The sequence below is a fragment of the Leucoraja erinacea genome, chromosome 11, assembly GCF_028641065.1.
Source record: "Leucoraja erinacea ecotype New England chromosome 11, Leri_hhj_1, whole genome shotgun sequence".
NCBI classification, from domain to species: Eukaryota; Metazoa; Chordata; class Chondrichthyes; order Rajiformes; family Rajidae; genus Leucoraja; species Leucoraja erinaceus.
This window is the reverse complement of record NC_073387.1, coordinates 22,679,612-22,699,485: the sequence shown is the minus strand read 5'-3', so window position 1 is coordinate 22,699,485 and position 19,874 is coordinate 22,679,612. Positions and strand designations below refer to the sequence as shown.

General features: G+C 47.0%; 1 protein-coding gene across 1 annotated transcript in view; it reads left to right on the top strand.

The window, feature by feature from the left end:
- tmco6 (transmembrane and coiled-coil domains 6) overlaps positions 1 to 13,807 on the top strand; it is a 29,909-nt gene extending 16,102 nt beyond the window's left edge. The window contains exons 7-13 of the mRNA XM_055642803.1: positions 286 to 402; positions 2,756 to 2,870; positions 4,607 to 4,775; positions 5,960 to 6,054; positions 9,303 to 9,473; positions 12,075 to 12,194; positions 13,276 to 13,807. Coding sequence (XP_055498778.1) covers positions 286 to 402; positions 2,756 to 2,870; positions 4,607 to 4,775; positions 5,960 to 6,054; positions 9,303 to 9,473; positions 12,075 to 12,194; positions 13,276 to 13,284 — 796 coding nt within the window. The 3' untranslated portion in view covers positions 13,285 to 13,807. The remainder of the gene's footprint in view (positions 1 to 285; positions 403 to 2,755; positions 2,871 to 4,606; positions 4,776 to 5,959; positions 6,055 to 9,302; positions 9,474 to 12,074; positions 12,195 to 13,275) is intronic.
- Positions 13,808 to 19,874: the final 6,067 nt, after the last annotated feature.

The window sequence follows — 19,874 nt, the reverse complement described above, 5'->3', positions numbered from 1 at the left end:
CAGAGACCCACACCACCCTGATCATGCTCTCATTTCACTCCTGCCATCGGGGAGAAGGTCCAGGTTGAGAGACGTTGGTGAGGTTCCCCATGGAGCGGAGGCTGCTGAAAGCAGTAATGCCCAGATTCTAGTAAGAATTTCATTGTTCGGTTTCAGGGCTTGTGCCAATAAAGCACTCGTGCCTCTTTAAATCTTCACTGCACTTTTTCCAGCTTAAAACCTCTGCTCTTGTTGTTAGCAATACATTCTTTCTTTCTCTTGCATCTGGTTTTGTATTACTGGCAGTGCGGTTCTGGAAGCGAGCCTGACGCCACGTTTGATCGAATTGCTGGATCTGGATTCTGAACTGGGGATGCCCACGGCCGTGGAGTGTGCCTGGTGCCTGCACTACATCGTGAGTAGGTAACGCATCCCTTCAGCTGGCTGCAGTGCTGTTTATTGCTCTGAAGAGAGGCATTGTTTAAGAGTAAGGGGTAAGCCATTTAGAACGGAGACGAGGAAACACATTTACTCACAGAGAGTTGTGAGTCTGTGGAATTCTCTGCCTCAGAGGACGTTGGAGGCCGATTCTCTGGATACTTTCAAGAGAGAGCTAGATAGGGCTCTTAAAGATAGCAGAGTCGGGGGATATGGGGAGAAGGCAGGAACGGGGTACTGGTTAGGGATGATCAGCCATGATCACATTGAATGGTGGTGCTGACTCGAAGGGCCGAATGGCCTACTCCTGCACCTATTGTCTATTGTCTTTGGGTGGGTCGACAGTCAGAACCCTTTTTCCACAGGATGAAAAAAATTAAATACTGAAGGACACAGCTTCATGGTGAGAGGGACAAAGTTTAAAGGAGATGTGCGGTGCAAGTTTTTTTTTTAACACAGAGTGGGCAGTGGGGGCCTGGAACACACTATAGTGCAACGATAGTGGCGTTTATGAGGCTTTTAGTTGGCACATGGATATGCAAGGTATGGAGAGATGTGGGTTAACCCGAACACTAATGCATGGAATGGAGGGATACAGATTATGTGCAGTCAGATAAGAGATAGAATAAAGTTTCTATAAGATCCCCCCCTCAATCTTCTAGATTCCCACTAGAATTTAGAAGATTGAGGGGGGATCTTATAGAAACGTACAAAATTCTTAAGGGGTTCGACAGGCTAGATGCAGGAAGATTGTTCCCGATGTTGGGGAAGTCCAGAACAAGGTGTCACAGTTCAAGGATAATCTTTTAGGACCGAGATGAGAAAAACATTTTTCACACAGAGAGTGGTGAATCTCTGAAATTCTCTGCCACAGAAGGTAGTTGAGGACAGTTCATTGGCTATATTTAAGAGTGAGTTAGATGTGACCCTTGAGGCAAAAGGGATCAGGGGGTATGGAGAGAAGGCAGGTACTGGATACTGAGTTGGATGATCAGCCATGATCATATTGAATGGCGGTGCAGGCTCGAAGGGCTGAATGGCCTCCTCCTGCACCTATTTTCTATGTTTCTATGAAATGAACTGCAGATGATGGTTTATACCAAAGATAGACACAAAATGCTGGTGTAGCACAGCAGGACAGGCAGCATCCCTGGAGAAAAGGAACAAGCGACATTTCGGGTTGGAACCTTTCTTCAGACTAAATTCCTTTTTGGGGCAGGCCCTTTCTTTGCTGATAGTTTTTTAATTTGGGATACTCAAGAGGCAAGAATTAGTTGTTGCAGATTGATTGATGATAGATGCAACATTGAAGCAGGCCCTTTGGCCCACCGAGTCCACGCCGACCATCGATCGTCCATTCATACTATTTCGATGTTATCCCATTGTCTCATCCACTCCCTACACACGAGGGGCAAATATATAGAGGACAATTAACATTCAAACCTGCCGTCTTTGGGATGTGGGAGGAAACCGGAGCATTATAGTTAAGACGACAGTTTTGTACATCGGTAGCAGATTGATGCAGGACTGGCAGAGTAGTAAAGAAGATCGATGGTATGTTTGCCTTCATTGGTCGGGGCATTGAGTATATGTGTAAGGAAATCATGATGCAGAGTAGTAGGATTTTGGAGTGTTGTGTCCAGTTCTTGAAGCCCTATTCCAGCTGAATATCGAATGAGAGGCCACTGTTAGTGTAGCTTCCTGAAGCACACGCTGCCCCTAAACTTTCCACCATCCCATCGTCCCCGTTCCGCTGCCCCAACCCCGTCCCACCCCTTCACCCTGCCCCATGAGCTGGCGTCAATTCCACTTGCCTATAAAGATTGGTTGAAACATCTCTCCCTCTCTCTCTCCCTCCTCCCCTCTCCCTCTCCCCTCTCCCTCTCCCTCTCCCCCTCCCCCTCCCCTCCCCCCCCCCCCCCCCTCTCCCTCTCCCTCCCCCTCCCCCCCTCCCCCTCCCCCCTCTCTCCCTCTCTCTCTCCTTTCTCTCATTCTCTTTCCCCCCCTCCCCCCTCCCTTCTCTCCCCCATTCTCTCTCTACCCCTCTCTCTATATCTCTCTACCTCCCTATCCCCTCTCTCTCTATCTCTATCTCCCTGTCTACCTCCACCTCTCACTACCACTCACCCTCTCCCCCCACCATCCCCATCAATCCCTCCTACCCTACCCCCTTACCTCCATCTCCCTCCCTCTCCTACCCACTACCTCCCCCCTACACCCTTTCCCTCTACTCCGTTCACCCCTCCCCCTCCACACACTCCCTCCTTCTCCCTCCCCCGCTCTCTCCCTCTCCCTCTCTCTTTATTTCTCTGTCTTTCTCTGTGTTTTTTGCCTGCAGCGGTGTTGCCAGTGAGTGTGTGATCTCCCAGGGCATCCTGCACCAAGCTGTAACGCTGCTGATAGCTTTGGGCCGAGCCATTGATTCCGGCGCTACAACAGATGGTGTGGAATTGGTAAGTGAAGCTGGGAGATTCTCTAATTTATCCCCACTTGCCCATTGCCGGTGCCATTACAGAGCGGGAGAGGATCCATCTGATGCATAATAGAAAGTAAAATGAGTATTTATGCAATGCCTTTTACAGCTTTGGGACTTCCTCCAGCACTTTACAGCTTGTTTCTGTGAAGCATGGCTACTGTTGGAAAGTAGGAAACTTTACAGATCCTTCGAAAATCCTGACCCCCACGTTATAAGTGATAAGATAATGACCAGATAATGCAACTTAGGGGTAACCGGTGGCTCAGGGTTCGTGCGAGATCATAGATCATAAGATCACAAGACATAGGAACAGAATTAGGCCATTCGGCCCATCATGTTTTCTCCGCCATTTATATAACCATGTAACAATTACAGCACGGAAACAGGCCATCTCGGCCCTTCAAGTCCATGCCAAACACTTACTCTCCACTAGTCCCTTCTACCTGCACTTAGACCATAACCATCCATTCCTTTCCCGTCCATATACCTATCCAATTTATTTTTAAATGATAAAATCGAACCTGCCTGCACCACTTCCACTGAAAGCTCATTCCACATAGCTACCACTCTCTGAGTAAAGAAGTTCCCCCTCATGTTACCCCTAAACTTTTGTCCCTTAATTCTCAAATCATGTCCTCTTCCCTACTTCTCAATGGAAAAAGCTTATCCACGTCAACTCTGTCTGTCCCTTTCATAATTTTAAAGACCTCTATCAAGTCCCCCCTTAACCTGCGCTCCAAAGAATAAAGAGCTATCTTGTTCAACCTTTCTCTGTAACTTAGGTGCTGAAACCCAGGCAATATTCTAGTAAATCTCCTCTGTACTCTCTCTATTTTGTTGACATCTTTCCTATAATTTGGTGACCAAAATTGTACACCATACTCCAGAATTAGCCTCACCAATGCCTTGTACATTACATCCCAACTTCTATACTCAATGCTCTGATTTATAAAGGCCAGCACACCAAAAGCTTTCTTTACCACCCTATCTACATGAGATTCCACCTTCAGGGAACTATGCACAGTTATTCCTAGATCCCTATGTTCAACTGCATTCCTCAATTTGCTACCATTTACCATGTACGTCCTATTTTGATTTGGCCTGCCAAGATGTAGCACCTCACACTTATCAGCATTAAACCCCATCTGCCATCTTTCAGCCCACTCTTCCAATCATTCAATCATGGCTGATCTATTTTTCCCTCTCAACCCCATTCTCCTGCCTAGGACTATCCTAATAAAGGGCGGCACATTCCAAGGATACATACATAAGTTTGTAGGTGAATTACCATCTGTAAATTGTCCCTAGAGTGTAGGATAGAACTAGTGTGTGGGGTGATCGCTGGTAGGGCTAGAAGGGACGAAGGGCTTGTTTCCACATTATCTCCGATCTCTAAATTGCCTAAATGCCTCTTAAATGTAGTGCTTATATCTGGCACTCTGACCCTGCCGGAGCCGGCAGATCCATTCCCATAGCCGACTTCCGAGGCCGAATTTGCGGGCCGATATGTCGGCTCCCCGGCGGCCTAGGTGGATCATTCCGGTACCATTGGTCTCCTCCTGGAGGCCGTGACCTTTGTTGGTCGGGCAAAACGGATGATCCGGAAAGGCTCAGGAACCAAGGCTACGGGAATATTGCTGGTGGACATGGTGGGCCTACTGTTTGCTGGATCTCTTGCTTGACCATTGCTGCGTGTGGTTCTGGCTGTTTCAGCTGATTTACCCGGTGGTCCGGTGTTTGGGGAACCTGACTGCAAGCCGCGACGCAACTCCACTGGTCGACTGCGGACTGCTGCCCGCGCTGAGCTCGATCATCAGCAAGTTCCTGCCGACGCAGCCCTCCGTCTCTCGGGAATGCCTCTGGCTCCTCAACAACCTCACCGGTGAGTCTGCTCTGAGATGGAGTCTCACAGCATGGAAACAGGCCCTTCGGCCCCGCTCACCTGTGCCGACTATCATGCCCCGTCTACATTCCTATCTGCTTTTGGCCCATATCCCTTCAATGCTTTCTTATCCATGTACACTACGTTCTGGGGGGGAGGGGGCAATTTACAGAGGGGACAACTAAACTACAGACGCGCACGCCTTTGGGATGTGGGAGGAAACCCGCGCACGGTCACAGAGAAAACATGCAAACGCCACACAGACAGCACCCATTTTATTACATGGAAATACAAAATCAATAGAGTCACATAGCAGGGAAACAGGCACTTTAGCCCCCCTGGCCCATGCCAACCAACATGCCCCCTCTAAGCTAGTCCCACCTCCCCACGTTTGGCCCATATCCCCTCAACCTATCCTATACATGTACCCGTCCAAATGACTTTTAAATGATGTTACAGTACCTACCGCAACTAGCTCCTCTGGCAGCTCGTCCCGGACACCCACCAGCCTCTCTGTGGAAAATGTTGCTCTTCAGGTTCCTATTAAATCTTTCCACTCTCACAAACCTCTGTCCTCTGGTTCTTGATTCACCTGCTGCTGCCAGTAAAATCCCCTTTGCATTCCCCCTCTCTATTCCCCTCTATTAAATCTTTCCCCACCACCTTTAAAAGACATTTGGACAGGTACATGGATAAGAAAAGTTTAGAAGTATATGCACCAAATATGGGCAAATGGGACTCACTTAGATAATGTATCTAGATCGGCATAGTTGGGCCGAAGGGCCTGTTTCCATGCTGTATGTCTCTGACTGTCACCTCAAACCTATGTCCTCTAATTATTGATTCCCCCTACCCTGGGTAAAAGATTCTGTACCTATTCCCCTCATGATCTTATACACCTCTATAGGATCGTCCCTCTTCTCCTGCGCTCCTTGGAATAAAGTCATAGCCTGCTCAACCTCTACCTATAGCTCAGGCCCTTGAGTCCCGGCAACATCCTCGTAAATCTTCTCTGCACCCTTTCCAGCTTGACAACATCTTTCCTATAACATGGTGCCCAAAACTGTACACAATAAATGTGGGGTCTCCATCGTGTTATACAGCTGCGACATGACCTCCCAAACTCTATACTCAACACTCTGACTGATGAATGGCAACTCTCGACTCTTCATTGTTCCCTGCAGTTGGCGAAGAACGATTCTGCTCTGCCTTCCTCAAGTATAATCTGGTGCCAGTGTTACTCCAACTTATCCCCTTTTGTGGAGGCATTAACACGCTGGTGAGTTTACTTCTGGATTTGATATCTGCGCTCTTTGAATATCGGTTGTGAATATCGGCAGTCAGGGGAAAAGCACAAAGTGCTGGAGTAACTCAGTGGGCCAAGCAACATTTCAGGAGAACATGGATAGGTGACATTTCGGGTCGAGACCCTTCTTCAGACTCTGATTAAGTTGTACCGAGCCTAAATGTCACTTATCAGCCAACTGAGCCACTTTACCAACAACGATAGTGCGGTCCTGAGCTACTATCTACCTCATCGAAGATCTTCGGACTATTTTTAATCGGTCTTTACTGGACTATCTTGAATCTGGCTTCACTGGACTTTATGTTGCAAACGTTATTCCCTTTTTCCTGTATCTGAACACTGGACAGTTCAGCTGACAGGTTAGTAGGTAACAAAAAACTTTTCACTGTACATCGGTACACATGACAATAAACTAAACTAAACCACGTTCTCCAGCGATGCGGCCTGACCCACTGAGTTACTACAGCACTTTGTATCTTTCCTTGGTAAACCAGCACCTGCAGTTCCTTGTTTCTACATATTGGTTCTGATTTCTCTCCCTGACCCACTATCCTTTAGGACAGGGGTGGGGAACCTTTTCATGTTGGAATGCCGCATTGTTGACTGTAATCTAATAAGGCCGCATCCAAGAAACTTCAATTACATATACTTCAAAATGTACATTATTTTGTCAAAATCTAACTACTATGTACTAACTTCAAGAAAATGAAAAAGAAATGTTCACTCTAAAGTTAACTAACATTTTAATGACTTTGGATATTTGGTTGCAACATGGAGGTACGCAGTTTCAGCTGATCTTCTAGATGGGGATCCGTCATTTGTGACCTTAAGGGCGTCTTGATTTGGGTTAGGTAGGAGAATGTAGATTTGCATCAATAAGTGGTTGAAAAGCAAGAAAGCATTTTTCGTGCGGGGAGGATTATTTCGTTCAATCTTCTTTTACTCTTTGGTGTTTTAAATACGTTCATTTTAAGATTAATATTAAAATAATAAAAGACGAACAAAAACATATTAATAAAAGTAAAAGGATTTGTTCTACAAAATTTGGATTCATTCAAAAGGCCGCAATTAATGGCCCCACCCCTGCACTAGGATTCTTGCTGCCTATCTCCTGAGTGTCCCTGATTATCTCCGCTCCACTTCTGCCTCTGTAAGTTTGTGCCTTTGTCCTCTCCACTTCAATATCCTTTTTATCTTAGTTTAGTTTTAGAGATACAGCATGGAAACAGGCTCTTCGGCCTGCCGAATCCGTGCCGACCAACCATCCACCATACACTAGTCCTATTCTACACACTAGGGACAATTTACAGAAGCCAATTAACCTACAAACCTGCACGTCTTTGGAATGGGGGAGGAAACCAAAGCACCCCGGAGAAAACCCACGCAGTCACAGGGAGAACGTACAAACTCCCTACAGACAGGACCCGCAGTCAGGATCAAACCTGGGTCTCATGCTCTGTGAGGCAGCAACTCTACCGTTGTGCCACTGTGCTGCCTTGTCTCCTCCTGATGTTGACACTGTCTCTGCTGAAAGCTCAAGCCATGCTGGTGAACTTGAGTCCATCCACTCTCGTTGTAAGGATTCCTCTGACGTATCGGTTGATTCTTGTCATGTGTACTGAGATGCAGAGAAAAACGTTGTTTTGCATGCTAGTTCTATCCAGGCAAGTCATTCCATTGTTGAAAGAAAGAACTGCAGGTGCTGGTTTATATCAAAGATAGACACAAATTGCTGGAGTAATTCAATGAGTCAGGCAATGAGCATCACCAGTGAAAAAGGATGGGTGACGTTTTGGGTCAGGTCGAGACTGAAGAAGGGTCCCGACCCGAAACGCCACCCATCCTTTTTCTGCAGAGATGCTGCCTGACCCGCTGAGTTACTGCAGCACTGTGTGTCTATCTCATGTCATACCATTCGTGAATTTTTAAAAATCCACACATGAGCACAACAGATTGTGGAAAGAGAAAGAAAACTATGCAGAATATAGTTTAGTTTACAGATCCAACATGGAAACAGTCCCTTCGGCCCACCGAGTCCATGCTCACTATCGATCACCCATTCACACTACTTCGATGCTATCCCACTTTCGCATCCACTCGGGACAATTTTCAGAGGCCAATTAAAGTACAAACCCGCACGTCTTTGGGATATGGGAGGAACCTGGAGCATCCGGTAGAAACCTGCCCTGCGGTCACAAGGAGAATGTGCAAACTTTGCACAGACAGCATCCGAGGTCAGGATCGAACCCGGGTCTCTGGCACTTTGAGGCAGTGGTTCTACCATCTGTTTGGACTGCAGAGAAAGTACCTATATGCCTCTCATTATTTTAGATACTTCTATTAGGTCTCCATTCAACCACCAAGAGAAGTCGGTCCAACGTCTCCTTGTGGTGAACACCCTCTAATCCAGTCATAATTCTGGTAAAACCTTTGCACCCTTTCCAAAGCTGCCACATACTTCCTGTAATGGGGCAACCAGAACTGCACACAATGCTCCAAATGCCACTTAACTGAATTCTTATAAAACTGTAATATGACTTTAAGTCAAAGGTCATGGGGAGAAAGCAGGAGAATGGGGTTGAGAGGGAAAGATATATCAGCTATGATTGAGTGGCAGTGTACACTCGATGGGCTGAATGGCCCAATACTGTTTGTATGACTCTTGAACTGACTCGTATTCAATGTCCTGACGGATGAAGGCAAGCCTACCGCATGCCTTCTTTGCCACTCTATCTACCACTTTACCACTTTCAGGGAGTATATCACGGCTTTATCCGCAGGAGCTATGTGGTTTAAGTACAGTAAGCCCTCGCAATAACGGATTTATAGGGAAGTTTAGTCATAGCGGATCAGTTTAGTTTGCAGATACAACACGGAAACAGGCCCTTCAGCCCACCCAGTCAACGCAGACCAGCAATGCCCATACACTAACGCTATCCTGCATGCGAGGGAAAATTTACGATTTATTTTTTCTCACTAAAGCCAATTAACCTACCCATGTCTTTGGAGCGTGGGAGGAAAACGGGAGCACCCGTACAAAAACCCAAGCGGTCACAGGGAGAAGGTACAAACTCCGTACAGACAGAACCCGTAGTCAGTATTGAACCCTGGTCTCTGGTGCTGTAAGGCAGCAGGTCTTACCACTGTGCCGCCCTTTACGCCAGCACTTGTGCCTATCTCCAGTCTTGTACAACGTGTGTAGGTTTATGTGTTTAATGTAGGTCCTGACGCTGTTGGGCAACATTGCAGAGATGGGGCCGGAGCTCTGTGAGAAAATGCTGCAGCATCGGGAGATATTTTCTGCCCTCTGCACCTCCATGAGGACGGCTGATACAGAGGCCGTGCGCTTGGCTCTGGAAGTACTGCACCTCATCCTCATGCACTGTGCACAGGTGAGTCTGTCTTCAGCTTAGTATTGTTTATTGTCACGGTGAAAGCTTTTTTGTTGCGTGCTATCCAGTCAGCGGAAAGACTGTACATGATTACAATCAGGCTATCCACAGTGTACAGATACAGGATGAAGGGGATAACGTTTAGTGCTAAATAACATTCAGTGAAGTCTGATAGTCTGAGGGTCTCCAATGAGGTAGATGCTCTCCAGTTGATAGAATGGTTCAGTTGCCTGATAGTAGCTGAGAATAAATTGTCCCTGAATCTGGAGGTGTACATTTTCACACTTCTTTACCTCTTGCCTGAGGGGAGAGGTGGGAAGAGGGAGTGACCGGGGTGAGACTGGTCCTTGATTCTGCTGGTGGCCTTGTCGAGGTGGCGTGAAGTGTCTAATGTACTGTGCTCAGGTGAGCCTATCTCTTGTAGTCAACTAAACTAGATAAACTCCCTCCCTATCTCAGAACTTTTGGATGCTATTGTGAATGGGCGATCGATGGTCGTTGTGGAGCCGAAGGGCCTGTTTCCATGCTGTTTCTCTAAGCTAAAAAAAACGAATTGTCATACGTACAGACAACAGAACAATGAAATTCTTACTTGCAGCAGCATAACAGGCCTGTAAACACTGTTCGTCAAGGTCAAACTAGAGGCACAAGAAACTGCAGATGCCAGGCCTAGATAAAATGGATGTGGAGAGAATATTTCCACGAGTGGGAGCGTCTAGGAACAGAGGCCACAGCCTCAAAATAGAAGGGCGTACCTTTAGAAAGGCGATGAGGAGGAATTTATTTAGCCAGAGGGTGGTGAATCTGTGGAATTCACTACCACAGACGGCTGTGGAGCCCAACTCAATGGATATTTTTAAGGCAGAGATTGACATTCTTGATTAGTACGGGTGCTAGGGGTTATGGGGCGAAGGCAGGAGAATGGGTATAAGAGGGAAAGATGAAACGTCCATAATTGAATGGTGGAGTAGACTTGATGTGCCGAATGTGATGTAGATGATGTATGTTGGTCGGCGTGGGCAAGTTGGGCCAAGGGCTTGTTTCCACGCTGTATGACTATGACCCTAACCGTATTATTAATCGCCATCAACCCTGTAGGAATTCAGCCTAGACACCAGAAGCTGACTGATGTATAAATGGTACATAGTGACAGATGCAACGGTTCAATACTTGGCTCCCTCAGTGGTCCTTGTTAAAATGTATAAATTCCTTTCATATTTTACTGAGAGAACAGATGCCGGAAGCTGGTTGTTAAATAGCTGTGCCCATTAAACTTTTGATTCAAATCTGCACTAATTCAAAAGCTTAAAGCACCCAGGCGATAGTGCTGGCACATCACACCAGTGACTGGCATTTTGATTTGAAAGGAGATTACGTTACAATAAAGTGGCGGCACAGTGGCGCAGCTGGTAGAGCCGCTGCCTCACAGCGCCAGAGACCTGGGTTCGATCCCGACCACGGCTGCTGTCTGTGTGTGTGTGTGCGTGCTTTGCACGTTCTCCCTGTGGCCGCGTGGGTTTCCTCCGGGTACTCCAGTTGCCTCTCACATCCCAAAGACATGTCCATGCGGGTTTGTAGGTTAATTGGCCCTCTGTACATTGCTCCAGTAGAGTGTAGAGAGTGGATAAGAAAGTGGAATAACATAGAACTGGTGCGAATGGGTGATCGATGGTCGTCCAGGACTCGCTGGGCCAAAGGGCCTGTTTCCGAGCTGAAGCTCTAAACTAAACTATACCAACGGAAATAAATTGTGTCAGAACCATGTAGAATTAAACCTAGAATTAAACTAGGATTAGGAAACTTAAGTTGTCAGAGTGGACTCTGGGGATATAAAGTACAGGGGATATAAAGTGTTTATATCAACAGGGTCACCTTGCCGGAAATAGGCCCTCTCAATTCAGTAAAATAATACTATACATAATCACAATCATTCATGTACAAGAGTGCAACGGTTGTAGCGTAATTATGTAACAGTGGTTGATATCTTTCCAAGGTAGTACAGAGTTACCACATTAGTTTTGAGATACAGCGCGGAAACAAGCCCTTCGGCCCAACAGGTAGAATAGAATGCTTTTTATTGTCATTCAAACAACTTGGTTTGAACAAAATTGCATTTTCTACAGTTTTTACATTACAAAAAAAAAACCCAAGTCCCACATTTAACACAATTTACATAAACATCCATCACAGTGAGTCTCCAACACCTCCTCACTGTGATGGAAGGCAAAGTCTTATCTCTTCCCTTTGTTCTTCTCCCGTGGTCCAGGTTTGTGCCGACCAGCGATCCACGCACACTAGCACTATCCTACACACTAGGGACGATTTTACAACTCACCAAAGCCAATTAACCTAAAACCTGTACGTCTTTGGAGTGTGGGAGGAAACCGGAACAGCCGCAGGAAACCCACGTGGTCACAGGGAGAACGTATAAACTACGTACAGGCAGCACTCGTAGTCAGGACCGAACCCGGGTCTCTGGCGCAGTGTGGCAGCATCTCTCCCGCTGTGAGACTGCAGCTCCACCACTGTCAGGCAGCAGCTTTACCGCTGTGCCACCACAATCTGGTTTTCAGTTGATTTCTAAATCTCTCATTCTGACAGGCCTGTGTGGAGTTTGCAAATCAAAATGGGGTAGAGGCGCTTGAAGCGATTCAGTACAACAGCAACAAGGAAATCAGTGTCCGAGCCAATTTTCTAATGGACAGATACTTCGCAGACAAGGTAGGTGTCTGGTACCTGTAACAAGAGCAATATAATTGTTTCACAAAAATCTTTGAACCACTGATTTTAAATTCACTTCTATGAGATGCTGGTGAGGCTGCACTTGGAGTGCCATGTAGGAGCTGCAGATAGACTTAAAGTGCTAGAGTAACTCAGTAGGTCAGGCAGCATCTCGAGAGAAAAGGAATTGGTGACATTTCGGGTTGGAATCCTTCAGACTGGGACCTTTTGTCACACACAGTCTGTCTTTTCATCTCTGGCCTTTTGTCCAATCTTCTCTTATTACCCCCCCCCCCCCCCCCCCCCCCCCCCCCGTGCAGTTGCAGAAATGTGCACAGTTGCACACACGCAAACACGTACACAGACATACACGCACACATGATCGTACCCAAGCCTCTGGCTCTGTGAGGCAGCAGATCTGCCTGCTGCGCCACTGTGTGCCCTCTATACTCACTCAAGTACTTTGTGTCCTTTTTTATGCAAACAAATGTCTTACAAGACCAGTCTCACCGGGAGATTGCTGACTGCCTTGTCTGTGTGCAGAGAGCTCGCACAGATGTGTGTGAGAGAGAGAGAGAGAGCACGCGGATGTAGAGAGAGAGAGAGAGAGAGAGCGGATGTAGAGATAGAGAGAGCACGGATATTGAGAGAGCCAGAGAGTGAGCACGCAGATGTTGAGGGCAGAGAGAGAAGGCTGCCCTGCCAAAGAGTAGGACTGGTTCCACTCTCGCATCCAAAGCCGACAGATGGGGATGAAAGACTCGTCCCTGCTGGCTGCTGCCACAAGCCCCTTTCATCCCATCCGTCTGGAGCCAGTTTACTGCTGCAGGACTCCTGGCAATGCTGGACCGAGACGATGCCTGCCAGCCTCCTACCCCCCGGGAGAGTGCAACAATAAACCTCTCTTCCCCCAGCCGGGAGGCCGAGGGGTTTCACCGACTGCCAGGGATTAAAGGCCGGGCCGGTGGTCTCCATGGAAACCGGTTATCTGATTAGAAAGCCCATGATAACGCACAGGCCTGACTCGCATAACATTGCAGGCAAATTCCTCCCCGACTAATTACATCCTCTCTCTCCACAGGCAGTTTGACAAGCTGCTGCTGGCGGCCAGAATAGTAATGAAGTTCATTTGAAGGTGGAATAATGGAGATGAGCTCTCTTTACCTCTCCCGTTCCCGGGGGTCCGAGATGTTCCCTCACCTCTCAGCCTCTGCGTCGCTTGAAGAATATGGACGCTCGCCAGTGTTTGGGTTGATGGACAACTTCCCTTCATCTCCAGAGGCCCTTTTCCACTCCGACAGATGCGTCAATTGCTTGCCGTATGGCCATGTTCTCCAGAGATGCTGCCTGACCCGCTGGCTTGCTCCAGCACTTTGTGCCTTTTTGTTTCCTAAGCCAGCATCTGCGGTTCCTTGTAGTTCCAGTACAAGGCGGCACAGTGATACAGCAGGTAGAGCCGTGCCTCGCAGCGTCTGAGACACGGTTTTGATGCTGACTACAGGTGCTGTCCGTACGGAGATTGCACCTTCTCCCTGTGACCACATGGGTTTCTTCTGGGTGCTCTGGTTTCCTCCCACACTCCAAAGACGTGGAGGTTTGTTGGTAAAATTACCCGTGGTGTTTAGGGAGTTAGTTCAGTTTATTGGCACATGTACCGAGGTACAATGAAAAGAAGGGATGAGAACGTGGGATAACATGGAACTAGTGTAAATGGGTGATCAAGAGTCGGCGTGGACTGAGTGGGCCGAAGGGCCTGTTTCCACGCTATGTCTCTAAAGTAAAAAACTAAAAAGTGCGGGTTTGTAGGTTAATTGGCTTCTGTAAATTGCCCCTTGTGTGTAGGGAGTGGATGAGAAAGTGGGATAACATTGAACTAGTGTGAACCGGATGGTTAGCGTGGGCTGAAGGGCCTAGTTTCATGCTCTTTAAACAAAACTTGCTAAAACTAGATCAACTAAACTAAATTGACACCTTATGTCAGGAATCTTGGCCATGCCCATTGTCACCTGCTGAACTGTCTGGGAATTGAACGAAACAGTGCTGGAGGCACTCAGCGGGTCAGGTGGATCTCCGGTGAACATGGATAAGAGACGGTTCATGTCTGGACCCTTCTTCAGGCTGATGGAGTAGAGGAAAGCCGGTAGAGAGATTGGGGTGGGACAAAGCCTGGCAAGTTATGGGTAGATGCAAGTGGGGGGGCTGATTGGCAGAGTAAGTGACAAACGCCAGTGATGTAAAGGAGACAAAAGGGTGTCGGGTAACAAGAAAGAGAAGGTGATAAGGAAAGAAATCCACCTATTACTTGCCAGCTTTGTTGCTCCCCCCCCTCCCTTCCCGCTTTCTCCATCAGCTCCCCACAATCAGTCTGAAGAAGGGTCCCGGCCTGAAAAGTCACCCCATCCATGTTCTCCAGGGATATTGCCTGACCCACTGAGTTACTCCAGCACTTTGCATCTTTTTGATTCGTAAACCAACATCTGCAGTTCAGTGTGTCTTCAAAATCCAACTGTTCTCTGTACGGTTGATCATCATTTGTTACAGAATAAAGTCTCTGCCTAAACCCAAGCACCACATGACGTTTCACTATTTCCCATGTTAGCCAATCTCCCGATTAGCAGATTACAAGTGTGTTTCATTTCAGACTACGGTAGCTTTATGAGAATATTTGCATTTATATAACTCCCTTAATGCAGCACAATACCCCAAGGTGATTTGGAGCTGTGCAGGAGAATGACTGCATCGGCTTTCTGATGCATCGGTTTAATATCAGTGAAGCACAAAAATAACAGCGGCACATTTGCCTGCCTTTACCTTCTTGTAATAAAATGCAAATGTTCTTCAGTGTCAGCATCTTCAAAATAAATTGACATATGGGACATTACCTTGGCATAGTGAGCATTGAATGCACAAGGTGCTTGGGTGGGAGGGAGGATTCTTATTGTAAAAGTCGACAAAGTTCACAAATAAGGAAAGTTAAGTATGTCCTCCGATGGCTTAGAAAGTTGGTTAACAATACAAAGTCTTAATTAGGTCACAAACAGAATGAGATGATTATCCACAAGTCTAAATTCATTAACAGTAGATCCAAATTTCTGTTACAATGCTAGGTACACGCATTATCAATGACATTCTAATTAGACTTTGTCTGCAGTTTCCTGCCGAGGTCCACATTTCTGTTACAATGATAGGGTACACGCATAATCCTGTTAGACTTTGTCTGCAGTTTCCTACCATCACATTAGCACAATCCACATTCACTAATTATTAGCTCTCAATATTGTTTACTCTACAACCCCTTCAACACCAATCACACTTCCATTGACTCCATCTACACTTCACGGTGCCTCAGCAAGGACCAGTCTCACCCCGCCCGGACACTCCCTCTTCTCCCATCAGGCAAGAAGTACAGAAGTGTGAAACCGCACACCTCCAGATTCAGGGATAGTTTCTTACCAACAGTTATCAGGCAATTGAACCAACCTCTCACCAACAAGAGACCGGTCCTGAGCCTAATATCTACCCCATTGAAGACCCTCGGACTATCTTTAAGAAAGAACTGCAGATAAAAAATATTAAAACAAAGCTGGAAAAATCGATGGTAGACAAAAATGCTGGGGAAACTCAGCGGTTGAGGAAGCATCTATGGAGCGAAGGAATAGGTGACGTTTCGGGTCGAGACCCTTCTTCAGACTGATGTGGGGGTGTGGGGTGGGAAGAGGAAAGGAAGAGCTGAGAAGGGGAGGGGAAGGAGGGGGAAAGCAAGGACTACCTGAAATTGGAGGTCAATGTTCATACGGCTGGGGTGTAAACTACCCAAACAAAATAGTTTACTTGGGTAGTTTATGCCCCAGCGGTATGAACATTGACCTCCAATTTCAGGTAGTCCTTGCTTTCTCCCTCCTTCCCCTCCCCTTCCCAGCTCTCCCACAGCCCACATTTCCGCCTCTTCCTTTCTTCTTCCAGCCCCCCCACTCCCCCATCAGTCTGAAGAAGGGTGACCCGAAACGTCACCTATTCCTTCGCTCCATAGATGCTGCCTCACCCGCTGAGTTTCTCCAGCATTTTCGTCTACCTTCGATTTTTCCAGCATTTGCAGTTTTTTCTTAAAGATAGTCTGAGGGTCCTCAATGTGGTAGATAGTAGCTCAGGACTGGTCTCTTGTTGGTGAGAGGTTGGTTCAATTGCCTGATAACTGTTGGGAAGAAACTATCCTCGATTTTTCGAGCATCTGCAGTTCTTTCTTAAACATTGAACCTGGAGTCGTCCGTTCTCACATTTCTGTACCTGTTGCCTGATGGGAGAGGGGAGAAGAGGGAGTTGACAGGGGTGAGACTGGTCCTTGATAATGCTGGACTACCATCTACCATCGGACTATCTTTAATTGCACTTTATTGGACTTTATCTTGCGCTACACGTTATTCCATTTATCCTGTATCTGTACACTGTACAGCTTGATTGTAATCATGTTTCGACTTTTCGCAGACTGGATAGGATGCAACAAAAAGCTTTTTGCCATACCTCGTTAATTATGACACTAAAACTAAAAGGAGTATTACTGACCAAAGCTTGAAACTATTGCAAGACATGACCATCGGCTGGGCATTAAGGAGAGGCTGAGGGAAAGAATTCTGGGGCCCAGGTAATGAGATGAAGGGATCAATTGCAAATGGAATGTGTGTGGATGGGAGCATATTGCATCATGGCCTGGTTTGGCAACTCGAATACACAGGAACAAAGGAAATTGCAGAGAGTGGTGGACACTGCCGAGTCCATCACGGGTACTGACCTCCTCATCATCGAAGGGATCTGCAGGACTCGCTACCTCAAAAAGGCAGCCAACATCATCAGACCCACACCATGCTGGCCACGCTCTCATCTTACTCCTGCCTTCAGGAAGAATGTACGAGGGGGGGGCCCCGGTGGGAGTCCTTCTATGCAGGGATTTTCCCCCTCTACATCGGGGACCTGGGGAGGAGGGTACTGCACCGAGGAGTCTCCTGCAACCTGTTTTGCGGTTCACAGACCCGCCAGCCTCCTGCCACTTTTGCGGGCTGGAAGAATCTGTATGGAGTGTGTGAGGCTGCAACCCCTGTTCCATTATCTAAAGGGGCTGCTCCTTGCCTTCTGGCTGCATTTCTCACCCACCCTCCTCCTCTTTGGACACCCTGTGCATAGGGGAGAGGGCAGGGCCGAAGATGTCCATGGACTGAAGATTTCTATGCACTAAGGACTATGAGATTTTGTTTTTGCACTGGTATTGTTATTAATTTATTGCATATTTCTTGTCTATTATGTTGTTAGTTAAGTTTTTAGTTTGATTTAGAAATACAGTACTGCAGAAACATGCCCTTCGGCCCACTGAGCACCCCAACCAGCGATCCCCGGTACACTGGTTCTATCCTACACACAAAGTTTTAACATAGAGGGCAGTGGGTGCCTGGAATGTGCTGCAGTGGGTGGTAGGGGAGACAAGGTCCCACATAAGAGATTAGTATGCAAACTTAAAGCACACGGTCTTGGGGGTTCAGTATTGATGTGAATAGAGAACTGGCTGGCAGACAGGAAGCAAAGAGCAGGAGTAAACGGGTCCTTTTCAGAATGGCAGCCAGAGACTAGTGGGGTACCGCAAGGCTCAGTGCTGGGACCCCAGCTATTTACAATATATATTAATGATTTGGACGAGGGAATTGAATGCAACATCTCCAGGTTTGCGGATGACACGAAGCTGGGGGCAGTGTTAGCTGTGAGGAGGATACTAGGAGGCTGCAAGGTGACTTGGATAGGTTGGGTGAGTGGGCAAATGCATGGCAGATGCAGTATAATGTGGATAAATGTGAGGTTATCCACTTTGGTGGCAAAAACAGGAAAGTAGACTACAGGTATTATCTGAATGGTGGCCGATTAGGAAAAGGGGAGATGCAACGAGACCTGGGTGTCATGGTACACCAGTCATTGAAAGTAGGCATACAGGTGCAGCAGGCAGTGAAGAAAGCGATTGGTATGTTAGCATTCATAGCAAAAGGATTTGAGTATAGGAGCAGGGAGGTTCTACTGCAGTTGTACAGGGTCTTGGTGGGACCACACCTGGAGTATTGCGTAGTTTTGGTCTCCTAATCTGAGGAAAGACATTCTTGCCATAGAGGGAGTACAGAGAAGGTTCACCAGACTGATTCCTGGGATGTCAGGACTTTCATACGAAGAAAGACTGGATAAACTCGGCTTGTACTCGCTAGAATTTAGAAGATTGAGTGGGGATCTTGAAGGAACTTACAAAATTCTTAAGGGGTTGGACAGGCTAGATGCAGGAAGATTGTTCCCGATGTTGGGGAAGTCCAGAACAAGGGGTCACAGTTTAAGGATAAGGGGGAAGTCTTTTAGGACCGAGATGAGAAAAACATCTCTGGTGAATCTCTGGAATTCTCTGCCACAGAAGGTAGTTGAGGCCAGTTCATTGGCTATATTTAAGATGGAGTTAAATGTGGCCCTTGTGGCTAAGGGGATCAGGGGGTATGGAGAGAAGGCAGGGATGGGATACTGAGTTGGATGATCTGCCATGATCATATTGAATGGCGGTGCAGGCTCGAAGGTGAGGCTGCACTTGGGAGTGTTATAATAGGTAAGAGATGGTCTTGGCATCATGTTTGGCACATTGTGGGCCGAAGGGCCTGTTCCTGTGCTGTACTGTCCTGTGTTCTATTGATGACTGAGCCTTGCATTCTAGGATTGTCCACTGCTTTGGAGACACCAGAGACGAGAGATGCTGAAATCTTGAGCATAAATAAGAGTGCTGGATGAATTTAACTGGTCAGGCAGCATCTGTGGAGGGCATAGACAGGTGACGTTTGTGGTCATGACCCTTCTTCAGATCGGGTTGACTTGTTTTGGTACACAATCTATGTCCAGAGGATAAAGGTTTAAGGTGAAAGGGGGATAGATTTAACTGGAATCTGAGGGGTATCTTTTTCACACAAGGGTGGTGGGTGTATGGAACGAGCTGCCAATGGCGGTGGTTGAGGCAGGGACTATTGCAACATTTAAGAAACAATTAGACAGGTAAATGGATAGGATAGGTTTAGGAGGGATATGGGCCAAATGCAGTCAGGTGGGACCAGTGTAGATGGTACATGTTGGTCAGTGTGGGCATGTCGGGCTGAAGGGCCTGTATCCATGCTGTATGATTTTATGACTCTACAACCTTCCACTGTTTTGCATGTTTCCATACACAACTGTGGACCTACCTCAGTGTTGTTATTAGGGACACACTTTCTTTGATAGTTCCATGCTGCACTTAACAGCAAATAGTCGCAGGGAGAGACGCAATATCGGGTCAGGGACGGAAGAAGTTTCTTTCCACTGGAACCATTTTGAAGAATGTTTGCTATTTAGTTTAACTACTTTCGCATCTGGGAGCTTGAATTGCAATCCATTTCACACAGCTGGGACGAAGATCTGTGCAAACCATTAAAGGAGTTAAGCGAATCGAGACTGACAAAATCCCCAAGCAAACTCGCACACAAATTGCCCTTAACTTGTGCACGGATGGGAAATTGTCATTCCAAGATGGTGTTCAGGCAATTGGGGACAGGTTTAATATTTTATCCTGCTCGCTCATTAAGAACGTTACCGCCAAAGACATTTGGAATATTACCGCAGAAAATGGAAGCACACGCATATCACAGA